The sequence below is a fragment of the Typopeltis vanoorti genome, chromosome 6, assembly GCF_054136105.1.
Source record: "Typopeltis vanoorti isolate ZY-2024b chromosome 6, IOZ_Tvanoo_1.0, whole genome shotgun sequence".
Classification (NCBI taxonomy): Eukaryota; Metazoa; Arthropoda; class Arachnida; order Uropygi; family Thelyphonidae; genus Typopeltis; species Typopeltis vanoorti.
Genome location: NC_143554.1, coordinates 32,355,474 through 32,374,974, shown reverse-complemented (window position 1 = coordinate 32,374,974; position 19,501 = coordinate 32,355,474). Strand labels below are relative to the sequence as shown.

Below are 19,501 nucleotides of genomic sequence, written 5' to 3'. Positions count from 1 at the left end.
CTAAACTTTTACATAGATCTTTATTTAAACATGAACGTTTATACAAAGAAAGTTATGAAGCCCTACTACACAGACCAAACCTAAACCGCAACGACGTTCATACTATTCCTAAAGTATGGGAAATTATCATACAAAACTGTGTTAAATAATTAACGTTTTTTTTTTTTGTACTACTTTAGCACATTATGCACGTTTTTATGAGATTCTATTGTAATCATGCGCCCTAACTGTATGTTATTCCTAATTTTTGTTTAAATACTGTACTGATGATGTCCTAAGATACTTAGGATGAAATATTTACAATTAAATAATTTTCACTGTGGTTTATACGTGTGTTTCTTCTAATTAAAAATTAAATTAGCTTGATGTAATTTTTTTTTTCTTCGCTAGAGGTCATGCCAGTGAGTAGCATGTGATCAAATCATTGTTTCTCTGGCTTACGGTTTGAAATGTAACACAGCTTGTCTTGTATATTTATGTATGCTCCAGATGATGATCTTGACATGCAGATCGAAACGTCGGGATAATAAAAAGAGTTATTCTAACACGGTTGTAGAATCCATAATTTAAAAAATGAAGAATAACTCTTCTGAATTATGTGAGGGTTACAGATGCAGAAGAGGCTATTCAGTTAATGAGTGCCCATTTTGTTAAAAGCTATCAACCTGGTGTATGCAACATTGAGCTTGCTGCTACCTTTTCACTGGATGAAGAAACGCATATACATGAGGATGAGGTATTAGAGCTGTTGCACAAATTGAATAAGAATTCAGCAATAGGGACTGGTGGGATATCAGCACGTGTATTAAAAGAGTGTTCAGCTGAACTGGTTATTCCTTTGACCAGGCTGTTTATTGTGAGTCTCAGAACAGGAAAGATTCCACAGGAATGGAATGAATGTAATTTCATTGCATAAGGGTGATGCAAAGATCGATGTATCCAACTATTGACCAATTAGTATCTCAGGAGTGGTGGTGAAGATTTTGGAAAAATTGGTTATGGCCTGCATTCAGAATTGGTTGAAAGTGAATCTCTACTTTGCAATGACTAAGGGAAGGTCATGTTTTAGCAATTTGCTCATATTCTATAACAATGTTACCATTGAACTAGACAAGGGGTATGGACACACTATGATACTTTTGAATTTTGCTAAGACTGACAGAATACAGCTGGTAGACTAAGATGAAAAGCCAAACAGCTATTTTTTTCTGGCCTAGGAGCTGTGTGCTTTTACATTATGAGAAAATATCAAGGATAGTAAGGGAGCTTGCTCCACATTTGCTTCGAGTTGCCTTGGTGTGGTACTACAGGTGGTCACGTATGCTTGGATTCGCCGATAGTTCGTCAGCATGAAACTCTTAGATCGTAGTTTTTGATCTTAGAGTTTCACATACTGGCTGTAAAATAATAAGGGATTTTTATTCCCTTAATTTAAACAGCTGGTAGACTGTTACATAAATTGGAGAAAATGAGCTTGGGTTATATAATATTAGCATGGATAAGAGGATGGCTGACTGACAGATATCAAAACGTGGTATACAAGGAATGTGAGTCTGATAGATTTAAGGTAACAAGTGGTGTACCATAAGGATCAGTGCATTGTCCACTGTACATTAATGATATTGGGAAGGATTTGACCAGCAACATACAGCTATTTGCTGATGATGCAAAGATAGATAGGGTAATCAGGAATGCTACTGATATGCAGTATACTTGCAGAATGATTTGAATAGGCTGGAATTATGGGCATGGGAAAATGGGTTCAGTTCAATGTCAGTAAATGTAAAGTCATTTACTTTGGCATTTACGACAGCATTTATAATATGCCATTGGATTAGATATCTAATGTCGTATTATATTGGTGGGATTATGCTAGAAGAAACTGATGAGGCTAGGGATCTTGGGGTGTTAGTAGATAGGAAGTTGAAGTTCAGGGGCCATGTTGCAAAGACTGCAAATACAACTCAAAAGATAATTGCAATGCTGAAATGAACTATAAGATGTAAAGATGTCATTTTGCTACTTCACAAAGCCTTGATAAGACTTCACTTGGACTACAGGGTGTTTCAAAAAGAATGACCTGATTTCAAATAATTATATTTGATAATAATAATAATTATATCAAATAATAATTATATCACCACAATTACATGTACTGTTCACATGGTACAAGTTGCATTCATTTGTGGTTCGTGGCTGCAGAGATATACAATTTTCAAATCGGGACATTCTTTTTGAAACACCCTGTATTGTGCACAGGTCTGGTCTCCTTGTTTCCGTTGTGATTCTGATATGCTGGAGAAAGTACAGAGGAGAGTGTTAAAACTGGATTGTGGAATTTTGATTATGAAGATAGATTAAGAATTTGCAGACTGTAGACTTACAAACTTCTGAAAAGGGCATACAGGATTTCATTTGATGGAATTTTTCAATTTATGGAGGGTGGGAAAAGGACAAAGGCCATCCTTGGAATCTGAGAATGAATGTCGCTAAGAAGGAGGGTGAGGGCTAGATTTTTCTCTCAGAGGGTGGTGCATGATTGGAATGGATTGCCATTGGATGTTGTGAGTGCAAGCAGTGTGAATGAATTCAAGAATAAGTATGATAGCTGGTGTATGTAGTATGTGGCCTCCCTGGATGAGTCCCTGACTCCCTGGAGGTCTCTCTTAATAATAATAATAATTTATTGTTAATTCATTTTGATTTATTAAATCCATAATCATTCTCTGTATTTCACAATTCAAAATAAGTTCTGTTAATATTTTTGTTATTTGAAGAATAAAGTGCAATATTTTGTTCTGATTTTTATGCTATATTGTTTTTTAAATACAGTGTTCTCTACGAAATTAAATGATAGTTTTATTATATCGAAATGGATGATGTTATGGTTATAGTCAAATGTAGAAAGAAAGTGAAGTTTTGAAAATTTACTAGTGAGCTTACGAGAACAAGACTGATATTGGAGTTGGTTCGGCTGTACTATATACTACCAGTATATTTGCCTTTAATTAATGCATTGAGTGAGTTTCACTAGTCTGAAGCAACAGGTTTCAAAATGATCAAGTTCAAAAAAATTACAAGCAGAAGTGAAGACAAAAACTTATTCAATGCTGTAATAACTTGGTGCTACTGTTTTAATGGGTGAAGCATGTACTTTTCATTCTGCATTCTGCTTTGTCTGTGGAGAGAGTTGTGTGCTTATGGGTGGTTTGTAAGCTTTAAGCTTGCCCTTTGTGGTCTGTAGGATTAGGTGAAATCAGTAGGTAGGAGAATGGCTTTTGGTCTTTTATGCTTGTAATGATCTCTCTCTCTCTGGTTGTAATCTGTAGCTAGTTTGATAAGTTGATTGTATGGCACATTTGAGAAGTACTTTACTGCTAGTGAGTGTAGAAGGGAAGAGATATATGGGGTGTTGGTATCACAGTGGATCTGTTCATTTCTGATGCAGCATCTAGTATTATATGTAGACACTTGTTTTGTGCTTTTTGCTATCGTTAGATTTGGTGGTGTGTCTCCAGGGCGGTGACGCATATGTAATTATAGATCTTATTACCATCTGATAGAGTAATAGTTTATTTCTTCCATTTAGTTTGCTACATTAGTTGATCATAGGGTATAGTTGAGGCATTGCTTTGGATGCTTTCGTACAGTGGAATTTGACATGGTTAATGAATCGTAGTCCTTTGTCCAAGTATATGCCTAGATATTTTATTTCTGTTTGCCATGGGATTTTAGTATTGAACATCTGAATATATCCTTTGGGTAATGCTAGTCTTCTAGTGAAGAGTATGGCTGAACTTTTTTGTGTGTGTTCAGTTTGAAGTGTCCATTTGGAAAACCTATTTTTCAAGGTGGTGATGATTTCTTGGAGTATTTTGGTTACCAGGCAAGGACGAAGAGATCTTGCTAGCATATCTGTGTCATCTGCATATAAAGCTATGATGGTTGCAGGATTTTGAGGGATATCTTGCTAGCATATCTGTGTCATCTGCATATAAAGCTATGATGGTTGCAGGATTTTGAGGGATATCTGCCATGTAAATAGAGAATAAAAGTAGAGCTAGTAGGGAGTCTTGTGGTACTCCAGCTGTAATTTTGCACTGGGTGGATTTGATGCCATTAATTTTAACCTGCATTTTCCTATCACTGAGATATGACTTACTTAATCGTATCATGTTTGTTGGGATATTTTCTTTAATAAGCTTGTAAAGAAGTCCTTGATGCCAAATTTTGTCAAAAGCCTTCACAGCATCCAAGAAACAGTTTCTGTGTGTTGTTTCCAGTTTTATCCTGTGATGATGCATCCAACTAGTCTATGTATGTGCTGTAATTCCATCGAAAACCAAATTGTTCCTTTGGTACGATGTTTAATTTATCCGTTGTTTCTTGTAATCTGCTTAGGATACTTCTTTCTGCAATTTTCCCTAAATTTGATAGTAAACTGATGAGCCTGTAGTTTTGATTGTATGGGGGTGTTGTGAGAACTGTGGAACTGGCTTATGTATTGGGATAATGTCTGCAATTTTCCATGTTGGATGAAAATACTGCAATCTTGTATTGCATTTCTGATATTGACAAGGTGCAATAGCTTTGCCAGAAGAAGTTTGATTTTTGTTTGCGATTCCATCTGGACCCTTGTCCTTTTCTGTTATTAAGATGTTTGATGACACAAGTTATTTCAATTGGAGAAGTAGGATTCATTACTTCCAGATTTGTGGATTCACTTAAGGTGTTGGACATATTGCTGAATCTTGTAAACAGAGTTGATGTTTATGTTTTCGTATACTGGACTGTTCTGCTTTTCAAGATTGTTGATGAGAACTTCAGCTTTGTCTGCATCTGTAAATATGATGCCCTGTTTGCCTGCATTGGTGGGGAGAGATTTGTGGTTAATGCGAAGAGTTTTGAAGAATTTCCATATTGAGTGATCTTTGGGACTGAGAGATGTAAGCTTGTTTTCCCACTCTTGATTTCTTTGTGGTGTTGAAGAGCTTCTTTAATGCATTTTTGAAAATTATGGAGACAACTACCATGTTTGAATAAAAACTTTAGTTTAATATAACTAAAATCTACATTCGACGTTTTGACCTTTATGTCAAGGTCATCTTCTGGAGCATACAACTATACACAGGAAACAAGCTATACTACAATCAAACTGGTTTGTTAAAGACACTGACCAACTGCTACAACAATTGTTGGCCTGACCTCTGGTGGGGAAAAAATATATATATACAGGGTGTTCGGGATAAATTTGACAGTTTCGTAAGGAAAAAGAAAATCTTCTTTGTATCTATTAAATTTAATGACTTGACAAAAAACATTACAGGCAGAGTTAATTACAATACTATCAACAAGATTTACTCAAAATAACCACCATTAGCATCGATCACAGCTTCAATCCTGCTTCGGAACCTCGAACAAGCTGATGCTACAGTCTCCCTGGGAAGGGCCGCAAAAACTGTTTTAATTTTATCCATTAACTGGGCTTTTGTATTACTGGAAGTGCGATTGGTGTCTTTTTCAACTGCGGCCCATACAAAATAATCCATGGGGTTAAGGTCTGGGGAGTTTGGAGGCCAAACATTTGGACTGGTGAAGTCGTAGAAATTTTCAGACAACCATTTTTGACTTTTCCCAGAGGTGTGGCAAGGGGCCGAATCCTGCTGCCATACATACGGCCTACCATTGGCTACCCTTGTTATCCAGGGCTTGACTACAGTGTTTAGCAACTCCACGTAGCCATCTGAAGTCAACCTGAGGCCCTCTTGGAAAAAATGCGGAATTCTGCTGTACGAACGCAATCAGATCGTCTGCTAGGGATCTTTCTTCTTGCTACATCCTCGTAGTCACCATTGCAAGTCTCTAGTTCATGCCTGATTGTTTTTACTGTATTCAGGGAGCATTGGGCAGCAGTCGAAATATCCTTATTTTGATGGCCGGCACGAATCATCATGATACAAGTTATTCTCTTCCATGATTCAGGTGGGTTCCAGCTATCCATCCTTTCTGACATCTTGTATATGAATGAAGAAGGGTCCAACCTTTTAAATGAAGAGAAGTGTGTGTTAATACATGTAACTTACGGAAAAATATAATTAATTATAAATATGTCAAATTTATCCCGAACACCCTGTATATAATAATAAAATAAAAATTAAAAAAAAAATAAATAAATAAAAAATTATACATCAAAGCTAGAGTCCTGTTATTAGTGTTGTCTACTATATACGTATATTAACATCATTCCAGCCAGTTGTTATGGAATGGTTTCTAATACTAGCTGAGGATTGGCTAGAGTCCTGACTTATGCTGGATCTTACATATTAGGTAGGCTGAATGTGTGCCATCCAGATCCTTGGAATTTTCATGCCATCCTTGTTGTTGATATTTGGGTGGTTTATCAGGATTTCCTTGATTTCCTTTATGTCAAGATGACCTTGACATAAAGGTCGAAACGTCGAATGTAGATTTTAGTTATATTAAACTAAAGTTTTTATTCAAACACTGTAGTTGTCTCCATAATTTTCAAAAATGTATTCGGATCACCGTGTAAGCCTTAAAGAAAGGATGAAGAGCTTCTTTAACTTGATTACTAAGTTCATTTAGTATTTTTTGATCTTGTGGGGCTCGTGTATTATGATATCTTTTTTGGGTCTTTATTCTTTTCTCTGATTAAATGCTTTTTAATGGATGTTTGGCATATAGATCACCTGCTATGATAATGGAATCTTTGGTGCCTAGAATGGCATCCAGATCTGTAATCAGTAGAGTTTTGCTGAGCGAGTAGGCTGAGCAGGCTGCATAGATTTTAAGTTTTCCCACTCCTGTGATTTCTAAATTTCTGGTGTTGGGGTTGGCCTGCAACATTATGCTTGAAGTAGTTTTTAATGTAAATGGCAGTACCAATACCTTTGACATCAAGTTTTTTGTTTCTTTAGGTGATATAGGCTGTTCAAGGCATTAATATTTCTTTGTTTGTGCCATTTCTGCGTATGTTTTATTTGGCTGAAGATTTCCTTCCTGTTTTTTAGTGTCAGAAAGTTAAATTTGTAAGTGATCGTTAAGTGGGTGCATAATAAAATATTAAACTATAGCACTAAAAAGTTTATATTTCTCTTATGTATATGTTATAATAGTTACAGATTCATCTATGTTTTATAGCAAAATGTGGAAACAAGCAAAAGTAAGAAATGTAGAAAAATTTTCTTACTTTTGAAAATTTAAGAGAAAGATTATGAGGAGGTTATGGCCTTATAAACTTTTTTATAAGGCCATAATTTTTGCAAGTTTTAAGTTTTACATTTGGCTATAAAATATGGATGGATCCATCACATCCCCCATTACAATATCTCACTTATTTCAAATTAAAGCATTTTAGATTATTTAAATTTTTTGATCAACGAATTTAAAAGAAAATGTAAAATAAACAGAAATAAGATATATTAAAGAAGATTCTTATTCAGTAGCTGGAGTTACCTTAGCTTGCACTGCTTAAAAACCTTTCAAGTTTCTTAAGAGGTGCATGAAATATCCATTGATCTGTTTATTTTACAATGCTGAAATGAGTACATTTAGGTTCTTCTTTGATAATTATCCACGTTCGCACTGGGCATTGTCTGCACGTGCATCAACTGCTGGCGAGAACTAGCTTTAGCATATGTATACTGCCTCCACATCGGGCAGTCACATTTTCACAAAGCTTATATGGCATGTTAGTTGCCACTATTTTGATAGAATTTTATTTGTGAAATTAACATTTGTGAAGTGTCTAGATGATATCAAATATTTCAGATGTAATTCAAACTGATTTTAAGTTTTGTTTCAGCTTGTTCCGTGTGAGCTGCTCATTCCTAAAGAAAAATTCATGAATTTTTTCGCAAATGGTACACCGAATAAAGTTGTTAAGTCTTGAAGTTCAAGTCCTTGCTGTGCCTGATTTTTGGGTGTTGTCTTAAGCACGTGTGACTTCTTTTTATCGGCTCTCACACTGAAGATGGTTCTCTCCGAAACATACCAGTTGGCATGTTCCCCGTTGCTACACTTTCTTCCTTGGTCTTGCTAGGGCGTGAAACTCATAGCTTTATGTAAACGTTCATCAAAAATTGCTTTGACTGACTTGTCAATGTTTTCCCATGAGGATTTCAAATAAAATAATCTGGAGTTGCGAAACACATATCTCATCTGATTTGTTATGATTTTAAAATCATGTCATGACCATGGAGCAATGTGATTGCTCAAAACAATCAGCCAGTTTATTTAGTTATTTCTTTTTGTAGTTTTTTTTTTAAAGTAGTACTTAATTTTTTTAAATGTTCTATTTAATTTATAAAAGATTAAACATGTTCATAATTTTATGTCCAAACAATATTTTAAGTGATTTTTTGCAATCTTAAAGTGGAACAGGGCATATGTTTAGTGCTATCTGTTTTGCTTGCATGCATGCAGCATAGTCTGTGAGACGGGAATGTTTTTCCATTATGAGTTTCATTCCTGTTGTCTTTAACTACGCTAATTGTTTCTAGAACTTAAATGTCTCCGTACTACTTTATTTAGTGATAAACAAAGCTATTTGTTTTTCTTGCTTCTGCGTTATAGCATCTGTTGGGATTGGAATGTTTTTTGCGATATAGAAATATTTGGAAACAACGGACAGTAAAAATAGATCTATTCCTGAATAAAAATGAATACTTCTATGTATTATAAGAAGTGGTTGATCTACAACAAAATACTAGCATATGTGAGATATCTATTATTGCTAAGACACAAGAGCCACTTAAAAAAGTAATGAATGTAGGAGTCACAAAAGTGTGGATAATTCCAATAATAATCAGATCTTCTGTATGCTATTGCTGTGTAAAATATATACTGATCCCCAGTAAATAAAATAAAGTTCTTAGAAAACAAAGCGAAATATAAATAAAACAGATAAATAAATACACATAACAAGCACAACAAATTTTACACGATTTGCTGCTTCGTCAATCCCCATATATTCTTGCCATGCCTAAGTGAATCGCTTGATCAACATTATTACTTCATTGCATTAGCTCCTCCCTATAATTATTTACTATTAGGCAGGGGCTGTATACATTTGGTATGCACTACCAAATGTATACAGCAGCTGTTTATTATTGGTTAGTTATTTATACTTTGCAAACAAATCTCTTTCCCTTTCCTCATAAGTTTTTTTTAATTATGTGATCATAAATTCACTTATGCATGTCTAGAATTTATAGGATCACATGCTATTCGTTCCACTCAGCAACTTACATGCCATACACCTGATATCACAGATGTTTATTAATAATTTGTTTACCAGTAATGCAAGTAATTCTGTCTCACTCTTTTCTTTATATTTCCCATTCTCAGATGACTTATGATGATTCACATAATTACATCTTGAGTAATTCAAATATACCAACCAAATATGCATTCTCCTTCATTATTGTTTTTTCTAATATATCCTATAACAAACACATTGATCCCACCCTCCCACACACACAGGCAAATTTCGTTGTGATTAAAGAACTAGCACGGTAGGGCATCTACCAAAGCTCAAGCACGAAATTTCTTCTGGCCACAGTTTTTTTCCTCGTCTGGTCAGATAGAGTGATGGTGAGAGAGCTATGATTGCCCCTACATGAATGTGTTAAGTACCAACTGCTGTTTACTTATGAAAAATATGCTTTTCTGAAAGAGAATTGTTTTGGTATTGAATAAAGTCATTTTGGCAAAGGTTTCTGCATGATCTGTTATGAGAAAACAGTTCCAAATAGCTGTCAGGCCAGTGAAACCTTAAAAGAACTAATAAAAGGCAAATATACAGATGACTTCACAGTGCATGGCTTTTAAGTAGTGCGAGCTGAGGCAACCCTGATGCTAAAGATTATATTTTCATACACTCTCCGATCAGTTTTAGAAATATTTAAGATAATTGTTTTTTTTTTAATGATTACATAAAATAAAAGTCTCCCAGATCTTTGAGAGAGAGAGACAATCATTTCGATTTAAATTCAGTCGGTGTAAAATAGCTTCACAACTTTCTTTAAAGAGGCGTTCATATTTGAATCTGCGTCTATGAAGGAGTCATAGATGTAGGTTCAAATATGAACACCTCTTTAAAGAAAGTTGTGAAGTTATTTTACACCGACTGAGAGACTTTTATTTTATGTAATCATTAAAAAAACCAATTATCTCTCCTTCATAGATGCAGGTTCAAATATGAACGCCTCTTTAAAGAAAGTTGTGAAGCTATTTTACACCGACCGAATTTAAATCGAAATGATTGTCTCTCTCTCTCTCAAAGATCTGGGAGACTTTTATTTTATGTAATCATTAAAAAAAAACCAATTATCTTAAATATTAATTATTTATTAATTTCATTTCCAAGCTCGCAGCAACAATATATTTTAATAGGTGATCCACCGAATGTTCGTTACTTGTATTCCATTCCTATTTGTTTGTAACACTGAAGATGTACTATTAGTTTTAGTATGAAATATCTGTACCTTATTTATTAATTAAAAGTTATTACTGGAGCCTGTGTAGCTCAGTGGATGTGGTGTTTGCACACCACGGCGCTTGGCCGCACGAAGGAAGACTTCGTTTCGAGTCTAGTCGGCGACTAGAGGAAATTTTTCTAAGTCTTTTTTCGACCGGTTCCCGAGTTAGTCGATCTCTGGCACGGGCAAGCAGGTTATTCCTCCCTGAAACTCGGGTTTTTCGTCCTGTAAACTCAAGAAAATCGACTGTAAAATCCATATTATTTCAGACATTAAATATATTGTGTTAGGGCTAGGACCACGAGATGGCAGCACATTTGAGCCATCTCTCTTCACTGCGTACCGCTTAATTAGTGATAGCCTCGGGCCATCTATCTCTGATTGCGTACCAGTGGAGATTGAACTGCTCACTCAGTCTCCAAAAGTTAGATAGGGCTAAATGGCCTTGCTTACTCCTGTATACGGTAATAAAATGGCGTTAGCTGTTTTTTTTTTTTTTTTTTTTTGAAGTTATTACTGTGGACTTGCGTGTTCTTTAATAAAAACACACACATTTGTTTATACAATTTAATTCAGTATGCTGTTTGGCTAAATAGTCAGTATTTGGTGCTTTGGCCAAATCTCGTTTTGGTCATCCCTTGTTACACTTGGGGAGGTCTTTCATATGATAGAACTGGGGGATGGAGCAAGGAAAATTGACTATCTCTGGAAATTGCAAATAGAATTGGCAAGCAGGAAATGAGTGACTTGATTGCATGAAGGGTGGTAGTTACCTTTAATATACTTCTGGGAAGTGATCCCCTACCATAATGTATCATGTTATATACTCTCTGTAAAGGGAGAATGAGCTATTGCGTACCGAGATCAATTTGATATGAAGTTAGCTGCTCTCTCTCTGTAGAAAATGGCTTAGTTGCAAATATGATTGACATATAAACAAACTTTTCTTTGCTTATGAAGGATCTTCCATCTGTATTTGACTGTACTATAGTAAGATATGGATGAAAACAAAAATATAATCATTAAGTATAAAATACTTTCTAACCCAGCAGAAACACTTGCTATGAGTGTGTGTGTGTGTTTTGAATTTTTATGCTCATATATTAACATGACTCAAATTCTTTCCCAAAATGGAATAAGTAGGAAGCTGACAGTTTAACTTTTTTTGTTCCAGGCTACAAAAAAGAAAAAGAAAGCAGATTTCATTCCATATAGAGATTCTGTATTAACTTGGCTTTTAAGAGAAAATTTAGGTAATTATCTGTATGATGTGCTCTAATATTTTTTGTTTGTTAAGCAAATGAAATTAAAAAGCAAGTTTTAGAATGTTCATTTGTATTAGTGTCATGATGTCACAATCCTTCTGTTTTGTAATTTTTTTTTTTTTCTCCCAGGTGGCAATTCAAAAACAGCTATGATTGCAGCAATAAGCCCAGCAGATATAAATTATGATGAAACTCTCAGCACATTAAGGTATGTTATTGCTGTTTATCATCATCATCATGCGTATCAAGGATTTAGGCCTAGCATAGCCTGTTCCGGCCTTAGAAGTCATCGTTGAATCGTTTACGAGGATGTCCTGGTTTTCTTTTTCCTAATGGCTTGTACTTTAAGGCTTGTTTTGGTAATCTTTCTGTTTTCATTCTTTGAACGTGTCCCATCCATTTATGTTGATATTTTTTAATTTTTTCTATTACTGGTTCTTGGTTTAATTCTTTCATAATATCTTCTTTTCTTTTGTGATTGAATAGGGTATACTTTGAAGTTTTTCTCATAAACTTCATTTCTGCTGTTGTTAATCTTTGTTTGTCTTTTTGTTTTATTGTCCAGATTTTGCTTCCATACATTAAGACCGGTAGGGCTAATGTATTGTATACTTTTAGCCTGGTTTGTTTTTGAACTAGGTTTGGTTTAAATATAGAGTTAATTACACCTGTTATTTTTAAATATTTTGCAATTTTTACGTTTATATCTTTTTCTTTTTCATATGTGATCATACATCCTAGGTAGTTAAATGAATTCACCTGTTCTAAGATCCTGTTATCAATTACTATTTTAGTTTTTGCTGGATCTTGTCCTTTAAAGGCCATAGTTTTTGATTTTTCCGTTGATATTATCATACAATAATCTTTGGATATCTCATTTAGATTTAAAATAGCTTTCTGTAAGTTATCTTCAGAATTTGTAATTATTATTTGGTCGTCGGCAAAGAGGAGGGTGTTTAAGTTAACTGTAGGAGAAAGTTTAATTCCTTGATGTAAATTTTTACTCCATTTTATTATTATTTCATTTAAGTAGATATTAAACAGAGTTGCTGAGAGGGGACATTGGTTTATCTCTCTAGTATATGATAGCTCGTGATTTAATCTTATTTGTATTTGATTATTTTCATATATACTTGTGATAGTTTTTATGATATTATTTGGTATTTGTCTTTCTTTTAATATGTTAAATAATATGTTTCTTTTAACTTTGTCAAATGCTTTTTCAAAGTCAATTGTTCCTGCGTATTTATATAGTTCTGAACCTAGCTTATCTTCTCCAGGTGATTTTCCATTTCTTGTTTCTTTCAGGCTGATTTCTAATTCTTCTTCAGTTATTTCCTTTTCATTTTTGTTAATTGTTTGCCAATTGTCTTTTTTAAAATATTTGTCTGTCCACAGTTCTGTGTAGTAATTTAGAAATTCTTCTAATTTCAATTTTCAGTGTTTAATATTATGTTTTCTTTGGTATACCTGCATTTAAGTGTTTCAAAATCTTATATACATTGGGTCTTATTTTATATAAATCATGTTCTAAATTAGAAACAAATGTATTCCATGATTCTCTGTCTTTTTCTGACTTCTCTTTTAGCTATGGCTCTTATTCTTTTATATTCTATTTCATCTTCTAATCTTTTACTGCTTAACCATTTGTGATAGGCTTCTTTTTTCTTTTTGATTATTTCTTTGATTGTATCATCCCAGATCTTCAGTTTTTTTCTTTTATTGAATTTTTTGGTCTTTCCTAAGCTTACATTTACTGCTGCATTTAGTATCGTTTTTATATTAAGCCATTCTATTTCTATTTCTTTATTTTGTTTTATTTTATCTAGATACTGGTTAATTCTTTGTTCATATAGCCATTGTACATTTGTGTCATTCAATAGTCTAGTTTTATAAACAAATGTTTCAATTTTTCTTTCTGTTCTTGTTACTTGTAGCCATTTAGGTGGTAATCTTAATTTTATTTTAACAAGGAAGTGGTCACTGCTTATTTCATATCCTCTGTGAACTCTAACATCTAGTGAAAATTTTGATGTCTTTTCATTTAATATGAAGAAATCTAATATTGATTTCCATCCTCTTGCTGCCCAAGTATATTTATGTATGTCTTTATGTTTATAGAAGGAATTCATTATTTTTAGGTTATTATAAACTACAAAGTCAATCAATTTTTTACCATTTCTGTTTAGTCTGTTCCCCATGTATTCCTATATTATTATTAATTTTCGTATTTCCAATTCTTGCATTTAAGTCTCCTGCTAAAATTATGTAGTCATTTTTATTTATTTTATTATATATGTTTTGTAGCTGATTATAAAAATCAATATTATCCTGTTTTCTTCCTTCTTCTGGGGCATATAAACCAATTATTGTTAAATAGCCTCTATCTATTTTTATTCTAGCTTCTATTGTCTTTCATTCTTTGAAATGTCTCCCGAAAATTCTCCCGAGAGATTCTCTCTTTATTGATGCTTTTTTTTTTGGATAGGTGATGAGTTCTTTCAGTTTAATCAGGTATGAAGTAGGTCTTTGAAAATTCTCCCGAGAGATTCCTGTTTATTGATGCTTTTTTTTTTTTTTTTTTTTGATAGGTGATGAGTTTTTTTCAGTTTAATCAGGTATGAAGTAGGTAAGTGGGAAATGTCGCTTTTGTGAAACCTTATCTTGAGAATCTTTTATTATTATTATTATTATTATTGTAAATCTCTCATTTGCATGACAATAGTGTCTTCATTTGCCTGTACATATTCAATGATGTCTCTCACCTGAGAGCTGATGAAATTTACACAATGCATTGCAATTCTGGATCTTAGTATTGTTTTATGATATTAGTTTCCTAGTACCACTGATAGTAACTTGTGCCACACAAAGTAGTTTTTTTTGCACATCACTGAAATATTAAAGTGCCTGAATTAAATTAAAAATGCCAATAAATTATATTCTTCATTGAAGAAGATACCAAGGTCTGCAACTAGCTATAATTCATCATCATCATCATCATCAAATTCCTGCCATGTACCCTCAAGGGGTGTACAGGATATGACAGTACTACATGAAAAATTACATCATTACTAACTTCCTATCTACAATTTTCCTCCAAATCAGTCTGTTACTTGTCAAGACCCCAACATTATCAGATCTTATATTTCTATCGTCTAAGGCACTTTGTACCGTATCAATCCACCTATATCTTGGTCTTCCTCTGGGTCGTTTTCCTGCCAACCTGCCAGAGAACACTTGTTTTGCTAATCTTTCCTCTCCCATTCTATTTAAGTGACCATACCATCTGAGATTAGCTCTGCTAACGCATTCCTGGATGCTGACAATGTCAAGTTCTTTCCTAATATCCTCATTTTTAATATGATATTGCCATTGATGCCATCTGTTCACGCCTCTAATCCTTCTCAGGACTCTCATATCTGCGGTCTCTAGTCTTTGGTCAAGTGTTTTACTTCTGACCCAGCTCTCAGATCCATAAGTTAAAATTGGTTTGAACACTGTCTTGTATACAGCTAATTTAGTGTTCCGACTAATTTCTTTCTTATTCCATATGAATTTATTCAATTGACTTCCCGCCATACCAGCTTTGCTGATTCTGTTGTCTATTTCTATATTTAGTTTACCATCTTCAGTAAAAATTGTGCCTAAGTAGCTGAAATGTTTTACTTGTTCCACAGGTTCTCCATTCACAACACAGTTGACATTTTCAATGATTCTGCCTATTTTCATTGTCTTTGTCTTTTTATTGCTGACCTTCATACCATATCTATTACAGCAGCTATTCAATTTAGTCAGAGAATCTTGCAGACTTGTAGCGGATTTATTGAGAAGTATAACATCATCTGCATAAAGCAAAGAGCTGACATTAACATCTCCAATTTTGATATCAGGTTTAATACCACATTCCTTCATAATGTGATCCATATAGATAATGAATAACAGAGGGGATAATGTACATCCTTGTCTCACACCAGATTTAACATTAAACCATCTTCCTGTACTTCCTTCAATTCTAACTGCTGACTCACAACTCAAATAAAGACTAAGTATTGCTTGATATAATGTCCCATTGACACCATATAACTGCAGAGTATTGAATAGCTTCTCTCTTGGCACCTTGTCATATGCCTTTTCCAAATCAACAAAACTTAAATACAGATCTTTGTTATATTCCCATGCTTTCTCGACTATTTGCCGTAAAGTGAAGATCTGATCCTGACAGCCTCTATTTGGCCTGAATCCAGCTTGTTCTCCACCAAGCTTTTCTTCCACAATTCTTCTCAACCGTTTCTCAAGTATACTTGCATAGATCTTGCCAGGAACACTCAGTAGGGAAATACCTCTGTAATTCTCACATTCAGTTTTATTTCCCTTTTTATATATGGGTACTATGAGAGCTCTACTCCAATCATCGGGAATTCGTCCCTCTGTCCAGACTTTCTGAATTATGCAGTGCAGCCACTGTAAGACTCTTATACCACCATACTTCAGCATTTCTGGTCGAATATCATCTACTCCTGCTGCCTTTCCACATTTCAAGCCTTTGATGGCTTTTTCTACTTCAAGTATGGATATGTATTCCTGACTGCATGCCTGGTCAGTGTTTTTTATCACTGTGCTGTCATCACTGCTTGTTTCATTTAGCAGTTTTTCAAAGTAATTACTCCATACTTCAAGGATATCTTTTTCTCCTGTTTTCATTTCACCTTTATCATCTCTAATTCCTTTTACAGCACTCTTTCCTCCATTCCTAAGCTTCTTCAACAACCTCCAGAATATTTTGCTACCTTCTTGATATTTATTTTCTATATTCTTGCCAAAGTCCTCCCATGACTTTTGTTTAGCTAGTTTTACACACTGTTTAGCTTTCTTACATTTGTCTCTGTATTCTGTAAGAGTAAAAGCTGACTTATTTGCCAGGAACTTTTGATATGCTTTCTTCTTTTCCTTCACTGCCTCTTTAACTTCCTGTGTCCACCAGGGAGTTCTGATTTTTTTATCCTTGCAGACAACCTCACCACATGCCTCTCTGGCAGAATCAATCAATGTTTCCTTCAGAGTTTGCCACTGAATCTCCAAGGTTTGATTCCTGTTCTCAAACTCTTTCATTTTCTTTTCAATAATTTTTCTGTATTTTAGTCTACAGTTCACATCTGAGAGCTGCTCAACTTTTATTCGCTTTAAAACTTTCTTACATGTTATTCTTTTCAATATGAAATTCAATTTTATCCTGCTCAAGACTAAATAGTGATCACTTCCAATTTCAAATCCTCTGTACACTCTGGTGTCCTGCACCAGGGAGAAAACATCACTATCAACAATAACATAGTCAATGAGACTTTTCTTATTCCTAGCCTCTTCTCTCCATGTGAATTTGTGCACATTTTTATGTTGGAACATGGTGTTAGTAATAACCAGTCCATGTCCTGAGCAGAAATCCAACAGATATTTGCCATTATTATTAGCTTTGCTCTTTTCTCCAAATTTTCCCAAAATATTTTTGTATGTCTCACAATCATTTCCTACTCTGCTATTTAGATCCCCAACAAGGACCAACTTTTCCTTTTTCATTGTGTCAGTTGCTTTTTCTAAAGCCTCAAAAAATCCCTCCACTTCTACCTTAGTAGAACCTTCTGTGGGACATAGGCACAAATAAGTCTCATTGTCCAGTTCCCCATTCTCATATTTGCCCACATTACTCTACTTGAGACTGACTGCCATTCAAGAAGATTAGCCTCGTATTTTGTGTTGAATACTATGGCTACTCCTTCTTTTCCTTGATTGTCATTGCCTGAATATAACATTTTGTATTTATTGCTCAGAAAGATCTCACCAGTTTTGGTCTTTTTTGTTTCAGTCACCCCTATTATGTCGATCTGGTACTTATCTAATTCCTCAGCTAGCTCCATTTCTTTGCCATTCAGGCTTCTTACGTTGATAGTACCGATCTTTAACTCTGGTGATGTTGAGTTGGGGTTTGTTTTCAGATTTGTTCCAGTAGCTGACTTTTCGCTGTTCGCCCTGGTTCCCTGGCGAAAACAACGGGGGCCTTGTTTAACCGGGCGACGCCCCAGCCGGCATGAAATTTTGTCATGTTGTACCATCATTTTTATATTTTGGTTTAACCAATAAGAATACAATTTGGTCGGCTAAATCCCAAATTGCCAGCCCATCCTCGTTCGTTCAGTATCAAAGTAGATACCCAACAGGGTGCACCACGAGAAGGTGAGGATTGGACATAAGGTCAGAAGCCCTGGTCGGTTCTCCGCATTCCTTTAAAGGCTATGTGGAGGTCTCCTCTCAGTTATACAGCTTTGACCCTTATAATTCAGAGTATTTTAATAATAAGGTGTTTACACCTTTTCACTATTTGTGTATGGGAAATATGTGACTTCTGCATTACTTCAACCTTGGTAACTCTTCTGGGTCTGGTTCCCATGATGAGAACTAAATAAAAGTCAAAACTGATGTGTGTAGTGGCCCTTCCCATAATGCATAGCATTATACATACCCAAAAGGATCTGTGCTTTGCATTATGAGATACTTAGATAATTAATGTAAATTCATTAGCCTCTGCAAGTAGCCTAGTCATGAAGATACTTCACTTGTAAACCCTGTTTTCTTACACTTGGATAAAGAATTAAACAAGAGTATAATTTCTTGGCATTTTTAATTTCATTTATTATCCAGTGATAAACTTTCTACAAAGTGCCCAAATCTTGTTTCCAGGTGAATTTTGAAAAGAGAAAATCATGATGTATTGTGAGTTTAGATTATGTAAACAAAGAAAATTTTGTCAGCAAGGTAGATAATACATGCAAATTCCAATGTTAATTAGTGGAATACTTCATTTGGTTACAATTTATGTATATTGTGGTGCAAGATGTAGATTTAAAATAAATTGTTCAGATAAAGGCATATTATCAAAAATAAAACTTAGGAAATTAAATGGTATGAGAGAGATCTTCAAATTTCAAAATCTTTTATAGTGAGTTTTTCTGTTCTTTCTATTTATATGAACATATCATCCTTAGAAGTGTGAAAGGCAAAAGGATAATGTGTTCCCTATATAGAATTTACAGCATTGGCAAGCATGGAACCTCCTGATTGGTTGTGAGGTTTGGGGTTGATTATAATATGGTTGAGCTGTCAAAAATTTATATAAGAATAGTGAGTATTCATGGCATTACTATTGGTTTTGATTACTACAGCTTTGGATATCAGTTTTGCTTTGTTTTCTTGAAAACAAAACAAAATCTTTTTTCTTGGAACACTTGTTTCAGATGTGACAATTACAAAGATTTCTCTATGTAAATCTTTGAAAGTTTATATGCATTTATAAATTGTGTTAATGCAAGAATTTTTTTACGGAATAGGAGTGATATAGGTCATCATGTAAGTAATTACTTTTGTGCGGTGGCTTTTGATATTTTTGTGATAATGTGGTTTACTAATGCAGTTATTGTTAAGAGAGTTAATAGCAATCTTGCTCATGCTCTGTAGTGAAACATAACCTATTAATAAAATTGTACATGAAGTTAGTAATGCTGATACGCTGGTCTTTGCTCCCCCCCCCCCCTCCAATACACAGGACAACACCTATCACATATTACCTGTAAAATAAATACTAGGAAGGGGGTGGGGGAACAGGCAATAAAATGTTTGACTCCAGATGAGCAAAAATAACCCTACAAGTTGGCTGCTGATGTTTAAGCTCATCAGAAGTCCAAAAGT

General features: G+C 34.4%; 1 protein-coding gene across 4 annotated transcripts in view; it reads left to right on the top strand.

The window, feature by feature from the left end:
- The window catches only part of unc-104 (kinesin family member unc-104), a 942,286-nt gene that overhangs the window by 236,232 nt on the left and 686,553 nt on the right, over window positions 1-19,501 (top strand). For all 4 annotated transcript variants that reach the window (XM_090394094.1, XM_090394092.1, XM_090394093.1 and 1 more), the window contains exons 10-11: window positions 11,677-11,755; window positions 11,897-11,975. In XM_090394094.1, coding sequence (XP_090250220.1) covers window positions 11,677-11,755; window positions 11,897-11,975 — 158 coding nt within the window. The remainder of the gene's footprint in view (window positions 1-11,676; window positions 11,756-11,896; window positions 11,976-19,501) is intronic.